The sequence below is a fragment of the Colletotrichum scovillei genome, assembly GCF_011075155.1.
Source record: "Colletotrichum scovillei strain TJNH1 chromosome Unknown Contig00013, whole genome shotgun sequence".
Classification (NCBI taxonomy): domain Eukaryota; kingdom Fungi; phylum Ascomycota; class Sordariomycetes; order Glomerellales; family Glomerellaceae; genus Colletotrichum; species Colletotrichum scovillei.
The window spans coordinates 367,167-385,302 of NW_023336271.1; the positions used below are offsets into that span (position 1 = coordinate 367,167).

The following is an 18,136-nucleotide window of genomic DNA, read 5'->3' on the forward strand; positions in this document are numbered from 1 at the left end:
AGCCTTTTTTTGCTGATTTGTCGGTCTCCAATCTGTTGATGTTTGCTGAAAGGGCCGGCGGCTTGACTGTGGTGGCTTGGTACGCCTCGGCAGCCGCCGGCCAAACCGATCATAAGGTACATAAAGCGGAACCACTTGTGTACCAGCGGCTTCATTTCTATCGAACGATCAGTGCGTTTAGGACTCGATCAATTTCAGGTCTCAGCCCTCCGTGTTAGAGGCAGCTCAACGTAAGTGACATGCCACATGACTCCTTCTAGGCCTAAGGATAGAATCTGGCTTGATGGTTTCAAGTAAGACATTACATACAGTCTTGCAACTACATACTAACGAATGTTAGTCTAGCATCCATATAGCATGAATTCAACCAAAGATTCTGACAAAATAACGGCGACGGCGGCAGATTACCACATCTCTACACGCGGCGCTGAAGGGTTGCTTTTACGCGATGTTTGGGGCCCCCGAGAAAAGTCAATGGGCAATCCGTGGACTCTAGAAAATCCCAACGGGACGCAAGTAACCCTGTATCAAATTCCTTTGGTCAAAACTTACACTCTTCAGTGTCATCCTCCGCCTAGCTGAGAATAGTCTGATGCACAATGAGATCGCGGATTTCATAAAACAAAAGGTAAAACCTCACCTTTGCCAAGATGACTCATCTCTGAGATCGAAACGTGTAGGTCAGCGTTCTTCCAGTGAACCACTTGACCTACAGCACTGGACCACGAGGATCGCACCGCCTACGCCTTGCGGCCGCGAACTTTCTAACAGAAGAATTCAATCCCCGAAAGCCTCTTGGTATTGGTAATATTCTCATCACTCCAGGCCTGGCTAGTGCTATTGATGCACTGGCTTGGACTTTCTGCGATGAAGGAGATGCTATATTGATTCCACAGCCGTTGTATAATGGATTCAGGGTCGACCTATTGAACCGTAGTAACGTTCAGGTGATTGGCGTCTCCTACACTGGAGTTGAAGGATACACGGTCCTCGACGATGTATTCGACCCCGAAGTCAACAGGAGAGCCATAGCCAGGGCGCTCGATAGAGCCAAAAGCAACGGCATCAAGGTCAAGGCTCTATTAATTTCCAAGTCAGTTGTCCATCCTACATTCCTCCGAGTGCAGGAAGGCGAGAAAATACTCACCAGCCCATAGCCCCCATAACCCTCTAGGAAGATGCTACGTTTGTTCTCCTCAGTCCAAAGTCCCTCAGGCACTAATTGCAATAGCCACCCGAGACTTTGATTGTATTTGCCCGGGCATGTGGCGAGAACGACCTACACTTCATCTCTGATGAGATCTATGCCAAGTCAACATTTCAAAATCCGGCCATTCGCGACGCTGTCCCTTTCCTATCAACACTCTCTCTTGACTTTAGCGGAATCCTCGACGCGACTCGCCACCATATCATCTATGGCGCTAGCAAGGACTTCTGCGCCAATGGCTTACGCCTTGGACTTGTATGTACTAGGAACGAGGGGGTCATGGGAGCGCTATCCAGTATCAGGTATGTATGCCTGCCAGACCTGACTGAGACGAGTCATCTAAGTACGATGAAAGTATCTTCTCGTGGTCACCGCACCTCATCCAGGATGTGTGGGCTGCTATGCTGGAAAACAAATCCTGGCTCGCTGCGTTTACGGCGGAGAAAGCAGACCGCATGGTCGTCAACCACCGTATCACGACTTCATTTTTGCGTGAGCATAATATTCGGTACTTCGACACGTAAGTATGGCTGTTGAGATATTTCGGAATCACTAGACTAATTATTCTGTGTAAAGAAATGCTGGGCTCTTTATTTGGGTAGACCTTCGGCATATGATCACGTCGCCAGAGGACTCACAGCATCGACTCATACTTGACTCCTTGGACGTTGAATCTACTTTTGAAAAGACATATAGACAGCGCGAGATACAAATTGCCGATATCTGCATGAAGCATGGCGTTTTGGTTGCACCAGGTCACGTGTATATGGCGGAGGAATATGGTTGGTTTCGGCTAACGTTCACAGTCGGCAAAGATGCTTTGCAAGAAGGTCTGAATCGCTTTTTGGAGGCAATCAAAGAGGCAGAAGCACATAAGCCGCATACTTGAATGACCATGATCATTCAAATCATCTCTGTCATTAGGGGTTTTGTGAGGTAGAATAGCGTAAAAGCGAGGTAATGCAACGGAGCAACTGTCACTGGAATAACTGTACCTGGTTCCTTCAGCCTTTTTCTTCCTCACCGTTGCTCGAAATATCTAGCCGAAATCGGCTGACATCGGTGCATGGGTACCTAGCAGTTCTTAGCTGACATTGGCCCAACCTAAGTCGGGCCGGACCGACATGGACCTTCTTTGGTCGTGCCAAGTCCATGTTTCCCAGAAGTGAAGTAGCGTGCTACATCCGACCGTCAGGTGTCAAATACCTCATGGTTTCAATTATTGTACCGCATCGTGTCAATTTCCTTGAAAGCTAAGTCTTGTGAAGGTTGATCTCTTGCGCCTGAAGAGCCGGAATAAATCACCAAGTCAATCATTGCCACTGCACTGTACGCGAGATCGAGCACTTCAAGGGCCAGTTCCGAGATCGTGGCAGCCGAATGAGGTGGTCTCTCGATCGGAGCATCGTTGGAACCTGATAACGGGGCATGGTCACCTCTGGGAAAACTTTTTTGGCAAACGATCCCCATCGACGGTACAGGTTGTTGGGGAATCATTATGCGTTCGTGCCCTGGGGATGGCTACAGGTTTCAGTCATATTGGATCCTGTGGACCTCTAGGCATGACTAGTGAGATGGATCTAGAGAGCACTCCGTGTTAGAGCCGGTGGGAGGTCTACATACACCACACGATCAACACCAATCATTCCCCGGCCCCGGTGGGATTTGACAAGGTCGTGATAATCCCGGGGCGGCAGGGCGGGTCTGGCGGACGGAGATGAACAACTCCCCGTCCGGACCGTAGGGTCTTTAAGTGTCCGTTTGGGGCCATAAGATTCAACTCGCGACCTCTTGATTGACGTACCGAATATCACATGGAGAGCCTATCATCTTCTGATGCAACAACTTTGATCTTCCGATACCTTCAAGACCAAGTTCCACGCTAAGCCTTACGCGCTTAACCATGACCTTCAAGATCGTCATTGTCGGCGGTAGCGTCGCGGGCTTGGCGCTCGCCAACATGCTCGAGAAGTTCGACATTGACTATGTTGTTCTCGAAGCCTATCCTGAGATTGCCCCCCAGGTTGGAGCCAGTATTGGACTGTTGCCTAATGGCTTGCGGATTCTCGATCAGCTCGGTTGTTACGAAGCGTACCGGGCCAAAGCTGAGGACCAAGTATACCAACACGCCTACCTCAGGCGGGAGAATGGTGAAATCTTCAGCTACCAACATGATTTGATGGACATGTGGGAGAAAATGTAGGTGGCTTGTGGAATTTTGCGAATCATAACTGACAAGAGAACAGGTTAGGATATCCAATGATCTTCATCGACAGGCAGATGCTTATTCAGGTTCTGTATGAAAACTTGAAACACAAGGATAGAGTGCTCACTTCTCAACGAGTTGTATCCGTGGAATTTACCAAATCTGGTGCTCATGTCACCACCAAAGACAACAAGGTCTTCAGTGGGGACATTGTCGTTGGAGCTGATGGAATTCACAGCACGGTAAGGAAGGAGATGTGGCGACAAGCGCCAACCGGATACTTCCCACTGGATGAGGAATCCAAGGTCCCCGCCTCCACTTTGTGTGTCTTTGGCATCTCTCACAGGCCCAAGGCATACCCCGGAGCCAGTCAGCACAACACGATGTCACCTGGCCATAGCTACTTTGTAATGGCTGCGCCGGGAGACCGCGTGTACTGGTTTTTGTTCATGGAGTTGAAGACTCTCTATGGTAGAGATATCCCGAGGTATGTTACCAATTGCAAGTCTAGAAGACTGGGATTGATCTCCTTCCACAGGTATACCAAGGCCGACGAGGAGCGTATTATCAAGCAGCACTGGGACGACCAGATTCTGGAAAATATGACACTTGGTAACCTTTACGAGAAACGCATTGCTACGACGCTGGCACCGCTTCAAACCTATGTCTTTGAGAAGTGGCACTACAAGAGAGCCATCACCATCGGAGATTCCGCACACAAGGTCAGTACCCAACGTGTGAATGATACTGAGGGAAAGTGGGTCAACAGTACAGTTGCTGATTGACGTTGTCGAATAGGTCGATCCCGTAACAGGCCAAGGTGGTAATGGAGCAATCGAATCAGCTGCACATCTGGTCAACGCCTTGTTGCGCAACCTTGACCAGACCCCCGGTGGTCTTAGTGAGAAGCAGTTGGAGAGTATCTTTGCTGAGGTGCAAGAAAAACGCTTTGTAAGTGACAAGTCATACTCAATGAAGATTCGAGGTCTCGCGACGAACTCGGAGGCTGATATTGGCCGTTCATTTGGATAGGAACGTGCTCAACACATTGTCAAGCAAGGCTACTGGCTCCAGGATGCCTTCACGCTACGAACCAGAATGGGCAAGATGATTGCGCGTTACTTAATGCCTTTGCTGGGCTCCTTCGGAGTCGTCTACCGAGGCGTCGAGTTCTGCGCCCCCGCAACGAAGCTGGAGAGACTAGAAGTGCCTCATCGTCCCAGAGCGGTGTTGTTCGAGGATGAGTTGCCAGCGAAGCCACTCAAGGGCTTGGGCAGTCTGAATAAGCTCTTCTCTGTCGCATTCATGTGTGCGCTCTGTGCCATCGCGGCAGGGGTGTTGCGTCTGCCTAGGAGCCTCGAGACGCTGGTCGACGTCCTGTGCTCTTCCACCAGTGGAGATGCGTCGATGTTGCCGGCTATCGAGTTCATGACGAACACTGCAGCGCTCATTGCTCTCGCACTGGCTGACTTGAACCGCGTGGGAAACCAGCTGACATCTGTGACCTTGTAAGTCGATTCCCAGCTATCACAGCCGATGTAATCGGGCAGACTCCCCCAGAAGCAGACTAACGCGGAGGCACTGAACCCCAGAATCGTAATCTTTACCATCTTCAACAACACGCTCGGTCCAGGTGGTTTTGCCCCAATCTCCTGTGTCTTCGCTCATTGGTCTTGCAACACCATCGTCGGCAGACACGTTCCCCTCGAGAACGCCAAGAGGGTGTTGCCCATCACGGCCGCGGGATATCTCCTACCCGCAGCCGTCGCGCTGTATCGTCAGGACGCAAACTCAATCAACGTCTGGCGCAATGCGCCAATCCTATGCTTCTTGTTGGCTAGGAGTCTCTCTGTGTTTGGACTGCAATCTGGAACCCAGCAACCTGAGAACGAGGAGACCAAGCTACAGAGCACGAGAGAAAAGTACCAAAACATGTTCGCCAAGGCAGATCTCCCAGTTCTTGGCCTCGTCTACTACTCGACCCTGGCGATCTCCGCAGCCATCCATCTCACCAATGTCGCTCTCTTCGGTATGAAGTACAGCTTGTTTGGTGGTGAGAACGCGGCCTTGATGGCTCTGGGCCTGTCGAAGCTGGATACTCTGATCTTTACGTTCTGTTCGCTGCTGCTTGCCCTCGGCACAGCGCCGTGGAGTCTGCGACTTTGCGGATACGTCAATACGAAGCAAGCCTTGACTCAGGCCGCAGCGGTGATTCTGGGATCGGCCATTGTTGGTCCCGCGGCAACGCTCGCAGGTATCACTGCTTATCGTGAGGGAATTGTCGCAGGTCTGAGCCAGTAGAGACATTTTGGTGGAGGGCAGAGTTAAACATGGCTCCAAACAAACCTTTCCTGGTGGATGCAAGCTACCATACCGAGATCCAATCAAGGGTCTTGGGTGCTTGCCTTGAAAGCAGCCCTTGTAAATTAGATAGATTCGTTCATGTGTCAATTTTCACGATAGAACTAGACTCCGTAGTAAGCATCCAGCTCTTCTCTTTTTCATCTCAGCCAATTGGTGTAATTCACGGACAATTTTCATCCCAAGCGTGTGTTGAGCCATTTACATCAAAATACCTTATGCAGGACGTATGTCATCATTAGCTTTCACGCCACAACCAACCAAGGTTTTCCCCGGATGCTAAGTCCCACCCAAATTTCCCCAACCCCCAGAATGTTTCTCTCTCTTGAGTTGTTTAATGCCAAGAGCAAGCTACCCCTCATCTCCGAAGTTTTTAGGTTGCAATCGGATCATGTTCGCTGCTAGAACAGCCGGGTTGGAAAAGTCGTTTTGTCGTGCAGGACGTTACACCCACTCTCTCTGACGGTGCAATTAAGCGGCGGAAAACAGGCGGAAAACTCGTGGGGAACTACCCCGCATGTTGATCACTTCCTTGTTGGCTTATGGTTATTGGACTAGCGGTGGATTTTCTCCTCGCTGATCTCTGGGGAACGGCCGATAATTCTGACGAAGCTAAGGTTCGTGGCCTGCTGGGTGAGCCGGCGCATCGCGAAGATGACCGGCGAACCCGGAGAGGCTGCATATGCAAGGTGAAGGGAAGATTGTATAAATATCGGGTGTTTTCACCGTAAACTCTTCATCGCCGTAGAAGGCTTGATAACCATCCTGCTCCGGCATCAAGCCCATCACAACTCCCTTCGTCCTTGGTCCTCATTCCCGTACGGAACGATGGGCTTCTCGTTGAGACGTCTAGCCGTTGCTGCCTCCGCATCGGTCTTCACTGGTCGCGTGTTGGCACAAAATGGCTCAGCCGCAGGTATGAATGATGCCATGCTGGGACTCACCATGCGCGAGACTAACATCACAAAGGCATTGTCGTTGATGGCAAGTCTTTTGCCCTCAATGGCGACCACTCCTCATACCGCTTCCATGTGGATGAGCTGACGGGTGACCTACTGTCTGACCACTTTGGAGGGTCGGCTACGGAGAGCATGGAAATGCTCGCCCCGGAAATCAATGGCTGGGTCGACATGATCGGCCGGGTTAGACGAGAGTACCCCGACCTTGGACGTGGAGATTTCCGTGTCCCCGCAGTACAAATTCACCAGTCTGAGGGATACACGGTCAGCGACCTCCAATATCGATCCCACAGAGTCACGGCTGGAAAGCCTGGCTTGCCGGGTCTCCCAGCAACGTTTGGAAGCGATAGCGAGGTCTCTACACTTGTCGTTTCTCTCTACGACAACTACAGCTCCATTGCCGTCGATCTTTCGTACTCCATCTTCCCCAAGTATGATGCCATTGTCCGAAGCGTCAACATCACCAACGAGGGGGAGGGCAACATCACCATCGCCAAGGCCGCAAGTCTTAGCGTCGATTTGCCCTTTGAAGACCTTGAGATGATTGAATTGAGAGGTGACTGGGCCCGCGAAGCCATGAGAGTCCGGAGGAAGGTTGGCTACGGCACGCAGGGGTGAGTGAAGAACGACTGCTAAGGTACCCCTGAAGGACCTCGACTGACCTGAATTCCCCATAGCTTCGGAAGCACGACTGGGTACTCATCCCATCTTCACAACCCATTCTTGGCCCTCGTCTCTCCAGACACGACCGAGTCCCAAGGCGAGGCATGGGGATTCTCTCTTGTCTACACAGGCTCGTTCTCCGTTGACGTGGAGAAAGGATCCCAAGGGTTTACCCGTGCCATGCTCGGTTTCAATCCCTACCAGCTCTCGTGGCCTCTTGGGCCGGGAGAGACCCTCACTACTCCTGAGGTTGTCGCTGTATACTCGGATGCTGGTGTCGGTGGCGTATCCCGGAAGTTCCACCGGCTCTACCGCAACCACCTCATGAGAGGCCAGTTCGTCGATCAGACTCGTCCCGCTTTGCTCAACAGCTGGGAGGGTCTCTACTTTGACTACAATGAGAGCACCGTTTACGACCTGGCACAGGAAGCGGCGCAACTCGGTGTCAAGCTCTTTGTTCTAGACGATGGATGGTTTGGTCAAGAGTACCCCCGACTGAACGACACCGCCGGTCTTGGCGACTGGGAAGTCAACGCACAGCGCTTCCCCGATGGCCTCCCAGCTCTCGTCAACAAGGTAACCAACCTCGAGGTCACGAACACGACAGACAAGCTTCAATTCGGTCTCTGGTTTGAGCCAGAGATGGTCAATCCCAACTCTACTCTTTACCACGAGCACCCTGACTGGGCTCTCCACGCCGGCAACTACCCTCGAACGATCAGGAGGAACCAGCTTGTGCTCAACGTAGCGCTCCCAGAGGTGCAGGAGTTCATCATTGACTCGGTCTCCAAGATCCTCTCCAGCGCCCCCATCTCTTACGTCAAGTGGGACAACAACAGAGGCTTCCACGAGACCCCGGTCCCAGGCATCGGCCACTCGTACATGTTAGGCATCTACCACGTCTTTGAGGTCCTCACCTCGCGATTCCCAGATGTGCTCTGGGAAGGTTGCGCATCCGGAGGCGGCCGCTTCGACCCCGGCGTCCTTCACTACTTCCCTCAAATCTGGACATCTGACAACACCGACGCCCTGGACCGCATCTCCATTCAATTCGGAACTTCCCTGGCGTACCCGCTCTCTGCCATGGGTGCCCACGTCTCCGCGGTGCCCAACCACCTCACTGGTCGCACAATTCCCATCAAGTTCCGCGCTCACGTCGCCATGATGGGTGGATCCTTTGGCCTCGAGCTGAACCCCGCCGTGATATCCGCTGAGGATAAGGTGCAGATCCCCGAGCTGTTGGCCTTGGGTGAAGTGGTCAACCCCATTGTGATTGGAGGCGACCTGTGGCGTCTCAGTCTGCCAGAGGAGTCCAACTGGCCGGCTGCCATGGTCATCTCGGAGGACGGGTCGCAGGGTGTGCTGTTCTACTTCCAAGTGCGCGCGCTGTACAATCACGCCCTGCCGCGGCTTAAACTTCAAGGACTGGACCCGACGGCCAAGTACTCTTTGGATAACAACGGTACTTATTCTGGTGCTACGCTCATGAGCACGGGTGTGCAGTACGCTTTTGATGGTGATTACGACAGTCGTGTTGTGCTCATTTCGAAGGTATGATGGAAGCGCCGGATGAGTTATTGGACGGCAGTCTTGCGAAGATGACTAGAGTGACTTTCAAGCAGAAGCCTGAGTGATAGCTAGAATTAATCTTAATCACTTGACTCATCCCTCGGGAACCACGGGCTGATCCTAGGCCCCTCTTCATTACTTGAGATGGCAACACGTTGCTCGTGACTTACCTAGGGCATGCATTGATCAACCCGCATCTACAATCAATCACTGATGTTAGCCGTGCTACGTATCGATGTTGCTCAAGGAGCACGTGGAAGGACGCATTGAGATTGCCGATCAACTCAAAGGCATGTTCCGAAACCTTGGTTGAAGCTATTTCCTATTTCGAGCTGCGAGACCATTTGGCACGGACTTTCTTCTCTTTGAGCCAATGAAAGACAAGGAATTGCGACCCGACGAATCATGAACGAAGGCCGGAGGCCCGGAGCCGGCGATACCACTCGAGTCTCGAGCAACTTTCAAGGCTTGCCGTGATTCCAATGTTCGCAACACTCTCTCAGTGGCTCTTTTGAGTGAGCGTGTAGACACCGTATCAACTGCCTTGACAGCGTATAAGTGGAGAGTCGAAAATTGTTTGGCGCGGATCTCATTCGCACTCGCTCACCTCTCAGAGAGACTCACGGGCGGCTTGTCGAAATGGATGGAGTTCAATCCCGGCCGCAGCCTCCAAGAGGCGCCAATAAGTCGAAGTCCCGCCCAACTATCCGAGTCAAGAGCGGCTGCAAGACCTGCAGGTGCGCCCACATCATCTCGTGTTGTAGTTTTTATGACAATATCTTCTAACTGATACTGAAAACTAGGATTCGAAAAGTAAAGTGTGATGAGACCCGGCCAGCTTGTCGACGCTGTGTCACCACAGGCAGGACCTGTGATGAGTACGGCATTTGGAGTTCCAGAACCCGAAGTCCAGCCCCATTCATGTCGCAACAGGCATCATCTATCTCACTTCGCAACATCCGCACCTCCGTCTCGGGGCTGTCGGACGCTGAGAAGAGGCTTTACGAGTGGTTTTCACGTCGGACAATCGCCAAGCTGGCAGGGATATTCGACTCTGCTTTCTGGGACACCATCGTTCTCCAAACCAGCTCGAGAGAGCCCGCCGTAATGCATGCAATCTTGGCGCTCGCCTCCGTTCACAAGCACCAAATGACAGATGCCGCCTCTGTGCCTAATCAGCTAGTCTCCCCTTCATTGGATGTCCAGGAACGCAGCACTTTACAGCACTACAATAAGTCAATAGTCCTTCTTCGAGAACGTTTGGCCTTGAACAATCCCATGTCGGCACAAGTAGCTCTAGTTTCTTGCATTCTCTACATATGCCTGGAGTACATGCGTAAGAGATTTAAGGCAGGTCATTCTCATCTGAACCACGGCTTGAACTTATTGAGTCACATCATACCTGATCTCAAGTCGGGAGACGGTATAGGCGATGCCCGCTGCCACAAGGCGTTAGATCCCATGGTCGAATGCCTTATTGACACACTCTCACAACTCTACTATCAAGCAAGATCGTTAAAAGGTCCATTCAGTCAGGAAAGGCAGTCCGACGGATTGCGTCCCTTGGGACAACTCCCCGGCTCTTTCGGGTCACTAATAGAAGCTCGGAATCATCTAGATCAACTTTTAGTCAGGGCTCAGCGGCTACGACGATGTTGCCTAGCGAGTGCGACAAGTCCCGACGTGTCTCAAGCATTCGAGATGCTTGTCATTCAGTCATGTCTAAGGAACGACTTGATATCATGGTCGCTCGCGTTCAACCTTTTGAAAACTAAGAGGTGGACTCATCTATCCGCCCGGGAGCGTCTGCCTTTCCGCCTCCTACCTGTCTATCACACGATGGCACACATCATCATGGAGACATCTCTTCACCCGGACGATGAGCTCATCTTTGATAAGTTCATCTGGCATTTCGACATGATGGTGGAGTCATCCAAGGAGATTCTCACCGCGGCAATACCCACCATTGCGGCAGATCTCTCATCCGGGCACTGTACAACCAAGTTCAGCTTCACTGCTGACATGGGTCTTATACCACCGCTTTACTACGTCGCCCTCAAATGTCGCAAGCCAAGCACCCGACGACAAGCTGTTGGGCTCATCACTGGTGGCTTGCACCAGGAAGGGATGTGGGACGCGACTCTCGCGGGGACCGTGGCTTCCGAAGTAATGAGAATGGAGGAAGGTGACTTCTACGAAAGGGTATCTTCAGGGAACCAGGTCTTGCGGAGCAAGGGCCTCGCTGGAGAACGACCAACTCCACAGACGTTGCCAAATGATCGCAGACTGCTTAACGTTCGGTTGCTATTACCAGACGATTCTCTAGGAGAGTTGGCTTTCTCAGGTACAATGAGATGCCCAGACGGTACGTTGAAACCTTTCAAGAAGGTCTACGACGCGAAGAACCGGAACTGGACGTTTGCGGGAGTACGTTAGCTGGAGAAAACACCTTGAAGTAATCATGTGACAATGAGGAACCATGAAATGTATGAAGAGATTTCATAACAGACGTCTAGAAGCTCTATGCTTTGAAAAGGATTGGACTTGGCGGTCTGGACATGCTAATTCAGCCTACTTTCTCTATGGGCATTCGATCGGCTTCTTTGTCCCCTGCAGCTGCGATTTGAGAGTATATATACTACTTCCTGTTGAAGAAGAAGTTCAAACACAAGCGTAGCTAGTCAATCTTGAAGCGTCGACTGAATTCTTAGCCTAAGTTGACCAACATTCCCAGATGAATCTCTCCCGGGCAGTTACCGTTCTTCTCGTTGGTGTCTCTCTCCTCGCCGGTGTCTCTCTCCTCGCCGGTGTCTCTCTTCGGCAGCGTTTCCCACCTTAGACCCCAACTTTGTTACGGCTAGAATATAAATAAGTACACCAAAGGAGCTGAAAATGGGGCGGTGTTACTCTGCCTATTTCGCGCTACCGGTGTTAAGCTTGGTGTTGCGATTTGCCCGCTCGCAAAGCGTGTCATCCTATTGGCTGTCGGACATTCGGCTTGAACTTCTTTGCGTGCTGCCCCAGATTCCTGATGGACCAGAGCATGTGATTTGGAATGAAAAATAATATCCAAATGATATCAACTCTTAGGATTATGTCTATAAGAACGCGAGTTTTCTGGTGTATCTCATGACCTAATCCTGATTTCCAGCATTCACTTCATAATCATCACCCGCTCCTAGCAACTTGTACCGCTCAGCGTACGTTACCCAAACCACATCAGCATTCACGAACACCCAATGGCATGCAAAGGCGCATCCTGGCTCCCTTCACGGGACATCCCATCCCTACAAGGCAAAGTGATCCTCATCACAGGCGGAAGCAACGGCCTCGGGCGCCAATCAGCCATGGATCTTGCAAAACACAACCCAGCTGAGATCTGGATCGCGGCTAGGAGCGCCCCCAACGCCCAAAGCGTCATCAACACAATCGAGAGCACCTCCCCAACGGTCTGTGTCAAGTTTCTAAAGCTCGATCTCACTTCCTTTGACTCTATACGCAACGCTGCAACCACATTCCTCTCAACGGCATCTCGTCTCGACATCCTCATCCTCAACGCGGGCGTCATGAACGTGCCTGCTGGAAGTGTGACGCAGGAGGGCTACGAGATGCATTTCGGAACCAATCATGTTGGTCACGCCTTGTTCGTCAAACTTCTTGTTCCCATCCTGCAAACGACAGCTTCCGGAAGTAATGTTGGCGGCGGAAAAGCCGACGTCCGCGTCGTCTTCGTCAGCTCCGTGGCTCACAAATACCCACCTTCTGGCGGTCTGCAGTTCGACAGTTTCAACCCAAACGGCCGAAGTAAAAGTCTCTCGGCGAATGCTCTCTACGGACAAAGCAAGCTCGCCAACCTGCTGTACGCACGGGAGATGGCCAAGAGGTACCCTCAATGGACGACCGTCTCCATCCACCCCGGCACAGTCAAGACCGACTTGCAAAAGTCGACGGACGGTAGCCTGCTTATCAGAGCATTTCAGAAGGTGGTCGTTCCACTCATCGGAGTCGAGGTAGAGGAGGGCGCGAGGAGTCAGCTTTGGGCTGCCACTGCCGATGGGGTTGAGAACGGCGAGTACTACGAGCCCGTGGGCGTCGCTGGCAATGGCAGTGCTTTCGCGAAGGATGACAGCCTCGCACTCAAGCTGTGGGATTGGACCCAAAAGGAGATTGAAAATGTCGATATTGGAGTATGAGGCCCGACCATTTGCGGAGCCTCATTCATCACGGCAAGATGGGCAGATACCTTCCGCTAGACCAGCCGCACAACTAACAAATTCAGATTCGTCCGTAGAGTATTCCTTTCAATTCTTGGGCATTGAATGGTTTAAGAGGTACTGGAACCAATATAGAAAACTTCTCAAAAGAAAGACTTCTCTCCTTCGCTCAATTGACTTGCATCCACATCAGTCCTGAGCAGCGTCTCCTCAGCCAACACAGGTGTACTTCCTTCACCAAATAATCTCCACTGCGCCGGGGCCGGAATGCCAAAGTAAACAGCCGAAAGAATACTCCAGGCTCTCAATGGCTTTCCGCTGGTGAAGATGCGTCCAAACAGCTTCCCGAAAGTCGGTGCCGCGCCCAACGGTGCCAGCAGACCGTCCATATACTTCACAAACTCCACATTCAGAGCGTGTCTGTCCGAGTCGATCATGTGCTTCTTCCGCCAACCCCTCATCGTGCGAATCTCCCGCATCATCTCCTCCTCATCGGGCAGTTTTACGCTTCCCTTGATGACGGCGGCAATGTACCGGGCCTGCGCCTCGGAGACAGGCGTCACGGGTCCGGCTTGCTCGGTCTGGCCCATGACATACAGGTCTTTCCAAGTGGGCGGTACGACGGACTTGTACAAGTCGACGTGCGGGGCCGGCGCCTCCTTGCTGGCCAGCGCGCCAGGTGGGAGGTATGGCTGGTCGACGATGTGGTATCCGGTGGCGAGAATGACAACGTCGGCGTCGAGGGAATCGCCATTCTCCAGGATGACACCCGTCTCGGTGAAGGAGGCGATCGTGGTGCGACGAAGGGAAAAAATACCCGTCTGTAACTTTTCAACGAAGTCGCTTCGGATGGTGGCGTTCTGTGCCATGAGGCCGTGATCTGGCTGAAGCTCCGATGGCATCTTGCCTTGGGCATGGTTGAGTATCTTCTCAAAGAGCCACTCCTGGACGCTTGCGGGAAGCCATATCTGGCTGCTACGGCCTGTGAGACTGGGTTAGTAGATTATCCCATCAAGAGTTTGGCATGCAACAAGAAAGACGTACTATCCCACGCCTCTGTGGGTTTACCCAAGACGAATCGAGGCAGGACCCAAGCACCTCGACGGTTGACGATCGTGAGCTCTTTTGCCACCGGACCAACTTCACACGCAACGTCGATGGCCGAGGACCCAAGACCGACAAGGATGACCTTCTTGCCCTCGTAGGCGCTCGGCTTGCGATAAGAACGACTGTGTAGCACTTCACCCTTAAAAGACTCTCTTCCCTTGTATTCGGGGATGAAGGGCTTGCTGATAATGCCAGTTCCGCAAATCAGAGCATCAAATGCGAGCACTTCTTCCCCGTTACCATCCTTCTCGCTTCCCCTACGGACCCTCACCTCCCAGCCGCCCTCCTTGCGAGGCTCGCATCCCACGACTGTCGTCTCGTAGCGGATATGCTTCTCAAGGGCAAAATGCGCGGCGTACTCATTCAAGTACCGCAGATGGAGCTTGTGGGAGTAGTAGATCGGGTACCGCGCCGGGTCAATCGGGAAGTCACTGTAGCCCGTTGTCAACCGGCAGGAGTTGAGCATGACACCGGGGTACATGCCGGAGCTCGTCTCGGCACTCGGATCCGGGTTGTAGAGCCAGAGCCCGCCGAGCGCGGGCGCGCGCTCGAAGCACTGCACTTCCAGGCCCGCTGCAAGGCATTCTTTGATAGCGACAAGACCGCTAGGTCCTGGGCGTCGTTAGCGTCCTTGTCTTATTCATGAAGGGGCTACTTCGGAGTTTCTCTTACCTGCGCCGATGACGGCGACGCGCTTGCTCTGAGATTCCATCCTTGGCCGGTGTTTGGCACGAACACACGAAGATCGCCGGAGAAGCAACGTGGATCGAGATAATAACTTCAAATGCCCGGGGCAACGGATGTATCCAACTTATCTGGTTCTGCGTTCGCATGAAGTACTTGTGCTGGAATTCCCCCTGATTGCACTACTCCTTTGTATTCTCCTTAAGTGCTGACGGGCGTCAAGCTAGCGTATCCCAACGGACCCATCCCTGTCTATGTAAGCACGAATACTGGTGCCTGCCAATCCCTCAAGTGGTGGTCAGCAATGTGATTGAGGATTGAAGGATTGCCAGCAGAGCATTAGTGGAGAGATATAATCTAGTTATGGGCTGTCAAACCAATCTCCTGGGTCAGCAATTGTATGCACGTTGACTTTCACTTCCGGAATGGATTTACAGCCACCACTCTCAACCGATAGAGCGGTCCACGTCTGTCAAAGGCATGAAGCCTCTGGGGCGCATCCAAGCTCCTGACCGACTGGGGCTGGCATTCTGACAACATCTAAGCGTACCAGGATGGTGTCAAAGTTTCGGTTAACATGTAGAAAAGGGAAGAGTTCACGTGACAGGTGACGACGTCGCTTTCAACATCTTTAAGGTCTATGAATCTATCGCAATCACTGCAGCTGCAGCTTCTATCTCATTCGGTAAGGACAGTCAATTTCCAGCTCCCATTGTCCCAGCCCTTACTGATCAGCAAGGAACCCGTTGATGTTGGCGGTGATATCAACCAACGGCCACTCAGTTCGTTTGCCGGCCAAGGTTCCCGCGACCTTGGCGTCACCAAAGTACTCCGTCACAGAGTAGACGCTGCCGCCGATCTGCACAGTCGTCACCGTCGAGCCTCCATCAGCCAGGTACGCGTTGGGCACGGTTCCGATGACAGCAGCGGACTCCCACTTGGCATCGGCCGAGTGCAGAACCACCGTTCCCTTTTCATTATCGGAGACGAGGATGACCGTTCCGTTGTAGCGGGAGGGGATCGAAACGCCGTCGAGCGCTGCGCCGATTGTGTCCGCCGAAGTAAGAGGGACTCGGACCGGCGTCGAGGCTGTGGCATTGGCGGTGTCGAATCGGTAGAGCTGACCGTCCGAGCTATCGGCGACGAGAAGAGCCTTTTCGTCGGGGGAGGAGACGAGTCCGGAGAGCCCGTGGATGGAGTGGTTGGCGGGCGTCTTGAGGTACCACGCAACGGCCTCTGAGCCGTCGGGACTGACGCGGATGATGCTGCTGGGGAACGTACCGAGGGCGTACGTGGTGCCGTCGGGGCCGTGGGCCGTGTCCTGGAAGCCGCCGTACACGCCACCGGTGACTTCGGTCAGGTTGCGCTGCCACAGCACCTGCTTCTTGGTGAGATCGTACTTGACGAGGATGTTGTCGCCTGTGATGTTCTGGCCGCCAGTGTCGAAGGCGGAGCCGGCGTCGATGATGATGGAGAGGCGATCGAGGGGGTCGACGCGGACGCCGCTGGAGTGAAGTTCGGGGTTGAAGCTCAGGCCTGGGATCTCGATGGTTTGGATTTCGGACGTGGTAGGGTTCCAGGCAGCGACACTCGCGTTGTAGAGGACACTATCAGGGTTAGCTTATAGCACTTTTCCGTCGATGTTGAGGGTCTCTCGGTTATGGACTGAGGGAACCTTACCTGAAATAGGCCACGCAGCGCTTGGTGTCGAAGTCTGCGTTCTCGGGGTACAGCTGGAACGAGTTGACGGTCTGATTCCCGGTCACCTGGGCGCAGGCCGTGGTAGCATTGTGATACTTTGTCGGGCAAGCTTGGATGGCCGGCAAAGCCAGCAAAGGCAGAACGAGGGTGAGAAGTCCGGACATGGTAATGACAGTTTTGTAGTATTGTCAACGAAAGTCAGTTGTTGGAGATGGTATCTAGAGCTCTTCCCGTCTAACCTGGGACATTGTGAAGCTTATATCCTCACCTCTCCGTCTACCAATCTATCTTTCAACACTTACAAATGCAGAGGACTTTACGGATACAAAATCCGCAGCACGTCAGCGCATGTCATCTCATTTTCTTCGCGATGCTACGGCTGGGACCGAAGAGGCCCCGCATCCATGGTATGCCCCGGCACGGCAGTGCAAGTTGACTCGTGCGCGCGCGGGGTCCGAATGGAGACAAGCAGAATGCTTTTTCAGCCCGACGGATCCAAAGAGCATCCGACGGGAGCTAATTTCTGTTAAGCTCTTCATCATCTTCATGCCCAGCAATCTCTATAGATTTAAGGTAGATCTACACTACAGATACTACGTGACATGCCGATTTCCCTGCCAGCCTTTGGATCAGTCCCGCTTTGAAATTTCTCAGGTTTGAGAGACTCAGGTCGTTTCATAGCGAGTTTGTTTACAGAACATAAGAACGATCATAACTGTAGACACAGCCCGGGCCCCCGGACAACCAGGCGCCTAAGATTTCTGACAGCTCTTGTCTGCAGATTACCGTATTGAGCAACCTCGCATTTGTAAAGTCCTTACTAGCCACTTTGAGAGAAAATATCCCGCGACCCACAATGAGCAGCATGTGGTTAGTCAAGGCAGGAAAGAAGTGCAGCACCCTTCTTAACCTTCTGCTGGCAGGTTTCATACATGGCGAAGCAAGCTTGGATGACGTGATCTGTGCTCAACTCAGGTTCCATGGTAACGCATCACCTCCGGAAAAATTATTGTCTATTTTACATGGCTGTGCAACTCGTATTGACATTCAAATAGGTAATGCCAACGTCGGCTCTGATCAGCGACTACGGAAATCGGTTCCCGAGGGCTGCGGAAAGCGCGCGGCGTGCTGAGCTAGAAAGCGTGCGTCGTGTCGGAAGAACTATGCTCTCAATATAACCTACCATGGCTCTTTTACTCGAGAGAAGCTTCTAGAGCCCTGTTCCACTAGTCGACAGGCATGAGACATATCTTTCTCCGAAGTACACAACTCTCTGCCTCCGGATTCCGGCGAAATTGGCTCCACTCACGGCATGCTGCCCGGTTCACGGATCCACCCGGACCGGGCAGCTCGGTAGAAGGGGCCCGCCGGAGCGGGATGCCGTAGCCTGCAACCTACGTTAGTACCTTCATGCCTTGTGCGACACGAAATAATAGGAAGTAGGCGAGGTTGATCGCACACACCA

At 52.6% G+C, this 18,136-nt stretch overlaps 7 protein-coding genes across 7 annotated transcripts; 5 read left to right on the forward strand and 2 right to left on the reverse strand.

Annotated features, from left to right (window-relative positions):
* The first annotated feature begins 171 nt into the window (after window positions 1-171).
* HER10_EVM0009366 (uncharacterized protein) lies at window positions 172-2,192 on the forward strand. The gene is made up of 6 exons (XM_035478856.1): window positions 172-628; window positions 681-1,093; window positions 1,158-1,185; window positions 1,232-1,509; window positions 1,563-1,727; window positions 1,784-2,192. The coding sequence occupies exons 1-6, from the start codon at window positions 593-595 to the stop codon at window positions 2,094-2,096; spliced, it is 1,233 nt and encodes a 410-aa protein (XP_035325953.1). The 5' UTR covers window positions 172-592; the 3' UTR covers window positions 2,097-2,192.
* Window positions 2,193-3,049: 857 nt separating this feature from the next.
* On the forward strand, window positions 3,050-5,714 carry HER10_EVM0009018 (FAD binding domain-containing protein; the record flags this gene model as incomplete). Its single annotated transcript, XM_035478521.1, has 6 exons — window positions 3,050-3,406; window positions 3,454-3,718; window positions 3,767-4,135; window positions 4,212-4,364; window positions 4,446-4,921; window positions 5,006-5,714. Exons 1-6 carry the CDS (start codon window positions 3,111-3,113, stop codon window positions 5,712-5,714), a joined length of 2,268 nt encoding a protein of 755 aa, XP_035325947.1. The 5' UTR covers window positions 3,050-3,110.
* Window positions 5,715-6,366: 652 nt separating this feature from the next.
* HER10_EVM0004177 (alpha-galactosidase 2) lies at window positions 6,367-8,953 on the forward strand (the record flags this gene model as incomplete). Its single annotated transcript, XM_035473829.1, has 3 exons — window positions 6,367-6,690; window positions 6,744-7,347; window positions 7,411-8,953. Exons 1-3 carry the CDS (start codon window positions 6,603-6,605, stop codon window positions 8,951-8,953), a joined length of 2,235 nt encoding a protein of 744 aa, XP_035325888.1. The 5' UTR covers window positions 6,367-6,602.
* A 651-nt stretch (window positions 8,954-9,604) lies between these two features.
* On the forward strand, window positions 9,605-11,401 carry HER10_EVM0000647 (uncharacterized protein; the record flags this gene model as incomplete). Its single annotated transcript, XM_035470419.1, has 2 exons — window positions 9,605-9,702; window positions 9,769-11,401. The coding sequence occupies 2 exons, from the start codon at window positions 9,605-9,607 to the stop codon at window positions 11,399-11,401; spliced, it is 1,731 nt and encodes a 576-aa protein (XP_035325849.1).
* An 803-nt stretch (window positions 11,402-12,204) lies between these two features.
* On the forward strand, window positions 12,205-13,158 carry HER10_EVM0002309 (uncharacterized protein; the record flags this gene model as incomplete). The annotated part of the gene is made up of 1 exon (XM_035472026.1): window positions 12,205-13,158. One exon carries the CDS (start codon window positions 12,205-12,207, stop codon window positions 13,156-13,158), a length of 954 nt encoding a protein of 317 aa, XP_035325869.1.
* Window positions 13,159-13,322: 164 nt separating this feature from the next.
* HER10_EVM0011690 (uncharacterized protein) lies at window positions 13,323-15,104 on the reverse strand (the record flags this gene model as incomplete). Its single annotated transcript, XM_035481114.1, has 3 exons — window positions 14,959-15,104; window positions 14,224-14,898; window positions 13,323-14,161 (listed from the first exon to the last, which is right to left on the reverse strand). The coding sequence occupies exons 1-3, from the start codon at window positions 14,996-14,998 to the stop codon at window positions 13,323-13,325; spliced, it is 1,554 nt and encodes a 517-aa protein (XP_035325979.1). The 5' UTR covers window positions 14,999-15,104.
* A 590-nt stretch (window positions 15,105-15,694) lies between these two features.
* Window positions 15,695-16,835, reverse strand: HER10_EVM0008326 (uncharacterized protein; the record flags this gene model as incomplete). The annotated part of the gene is made up of 2 exons (XM_035477853.1): window positions 15,695-16,577; window positions 16,651-16,835. The coding sequence occupies 2 exons, from the start codon at window positions 16,833-16,835 to the stop codon at window positions 15,695-15,697; spliced, it is 1,068 nt and encodes a 355-aa protein (XP_035325939.1).
* Window positions 16,836-18,136: the final 1,301 nt, after the last annotated feature.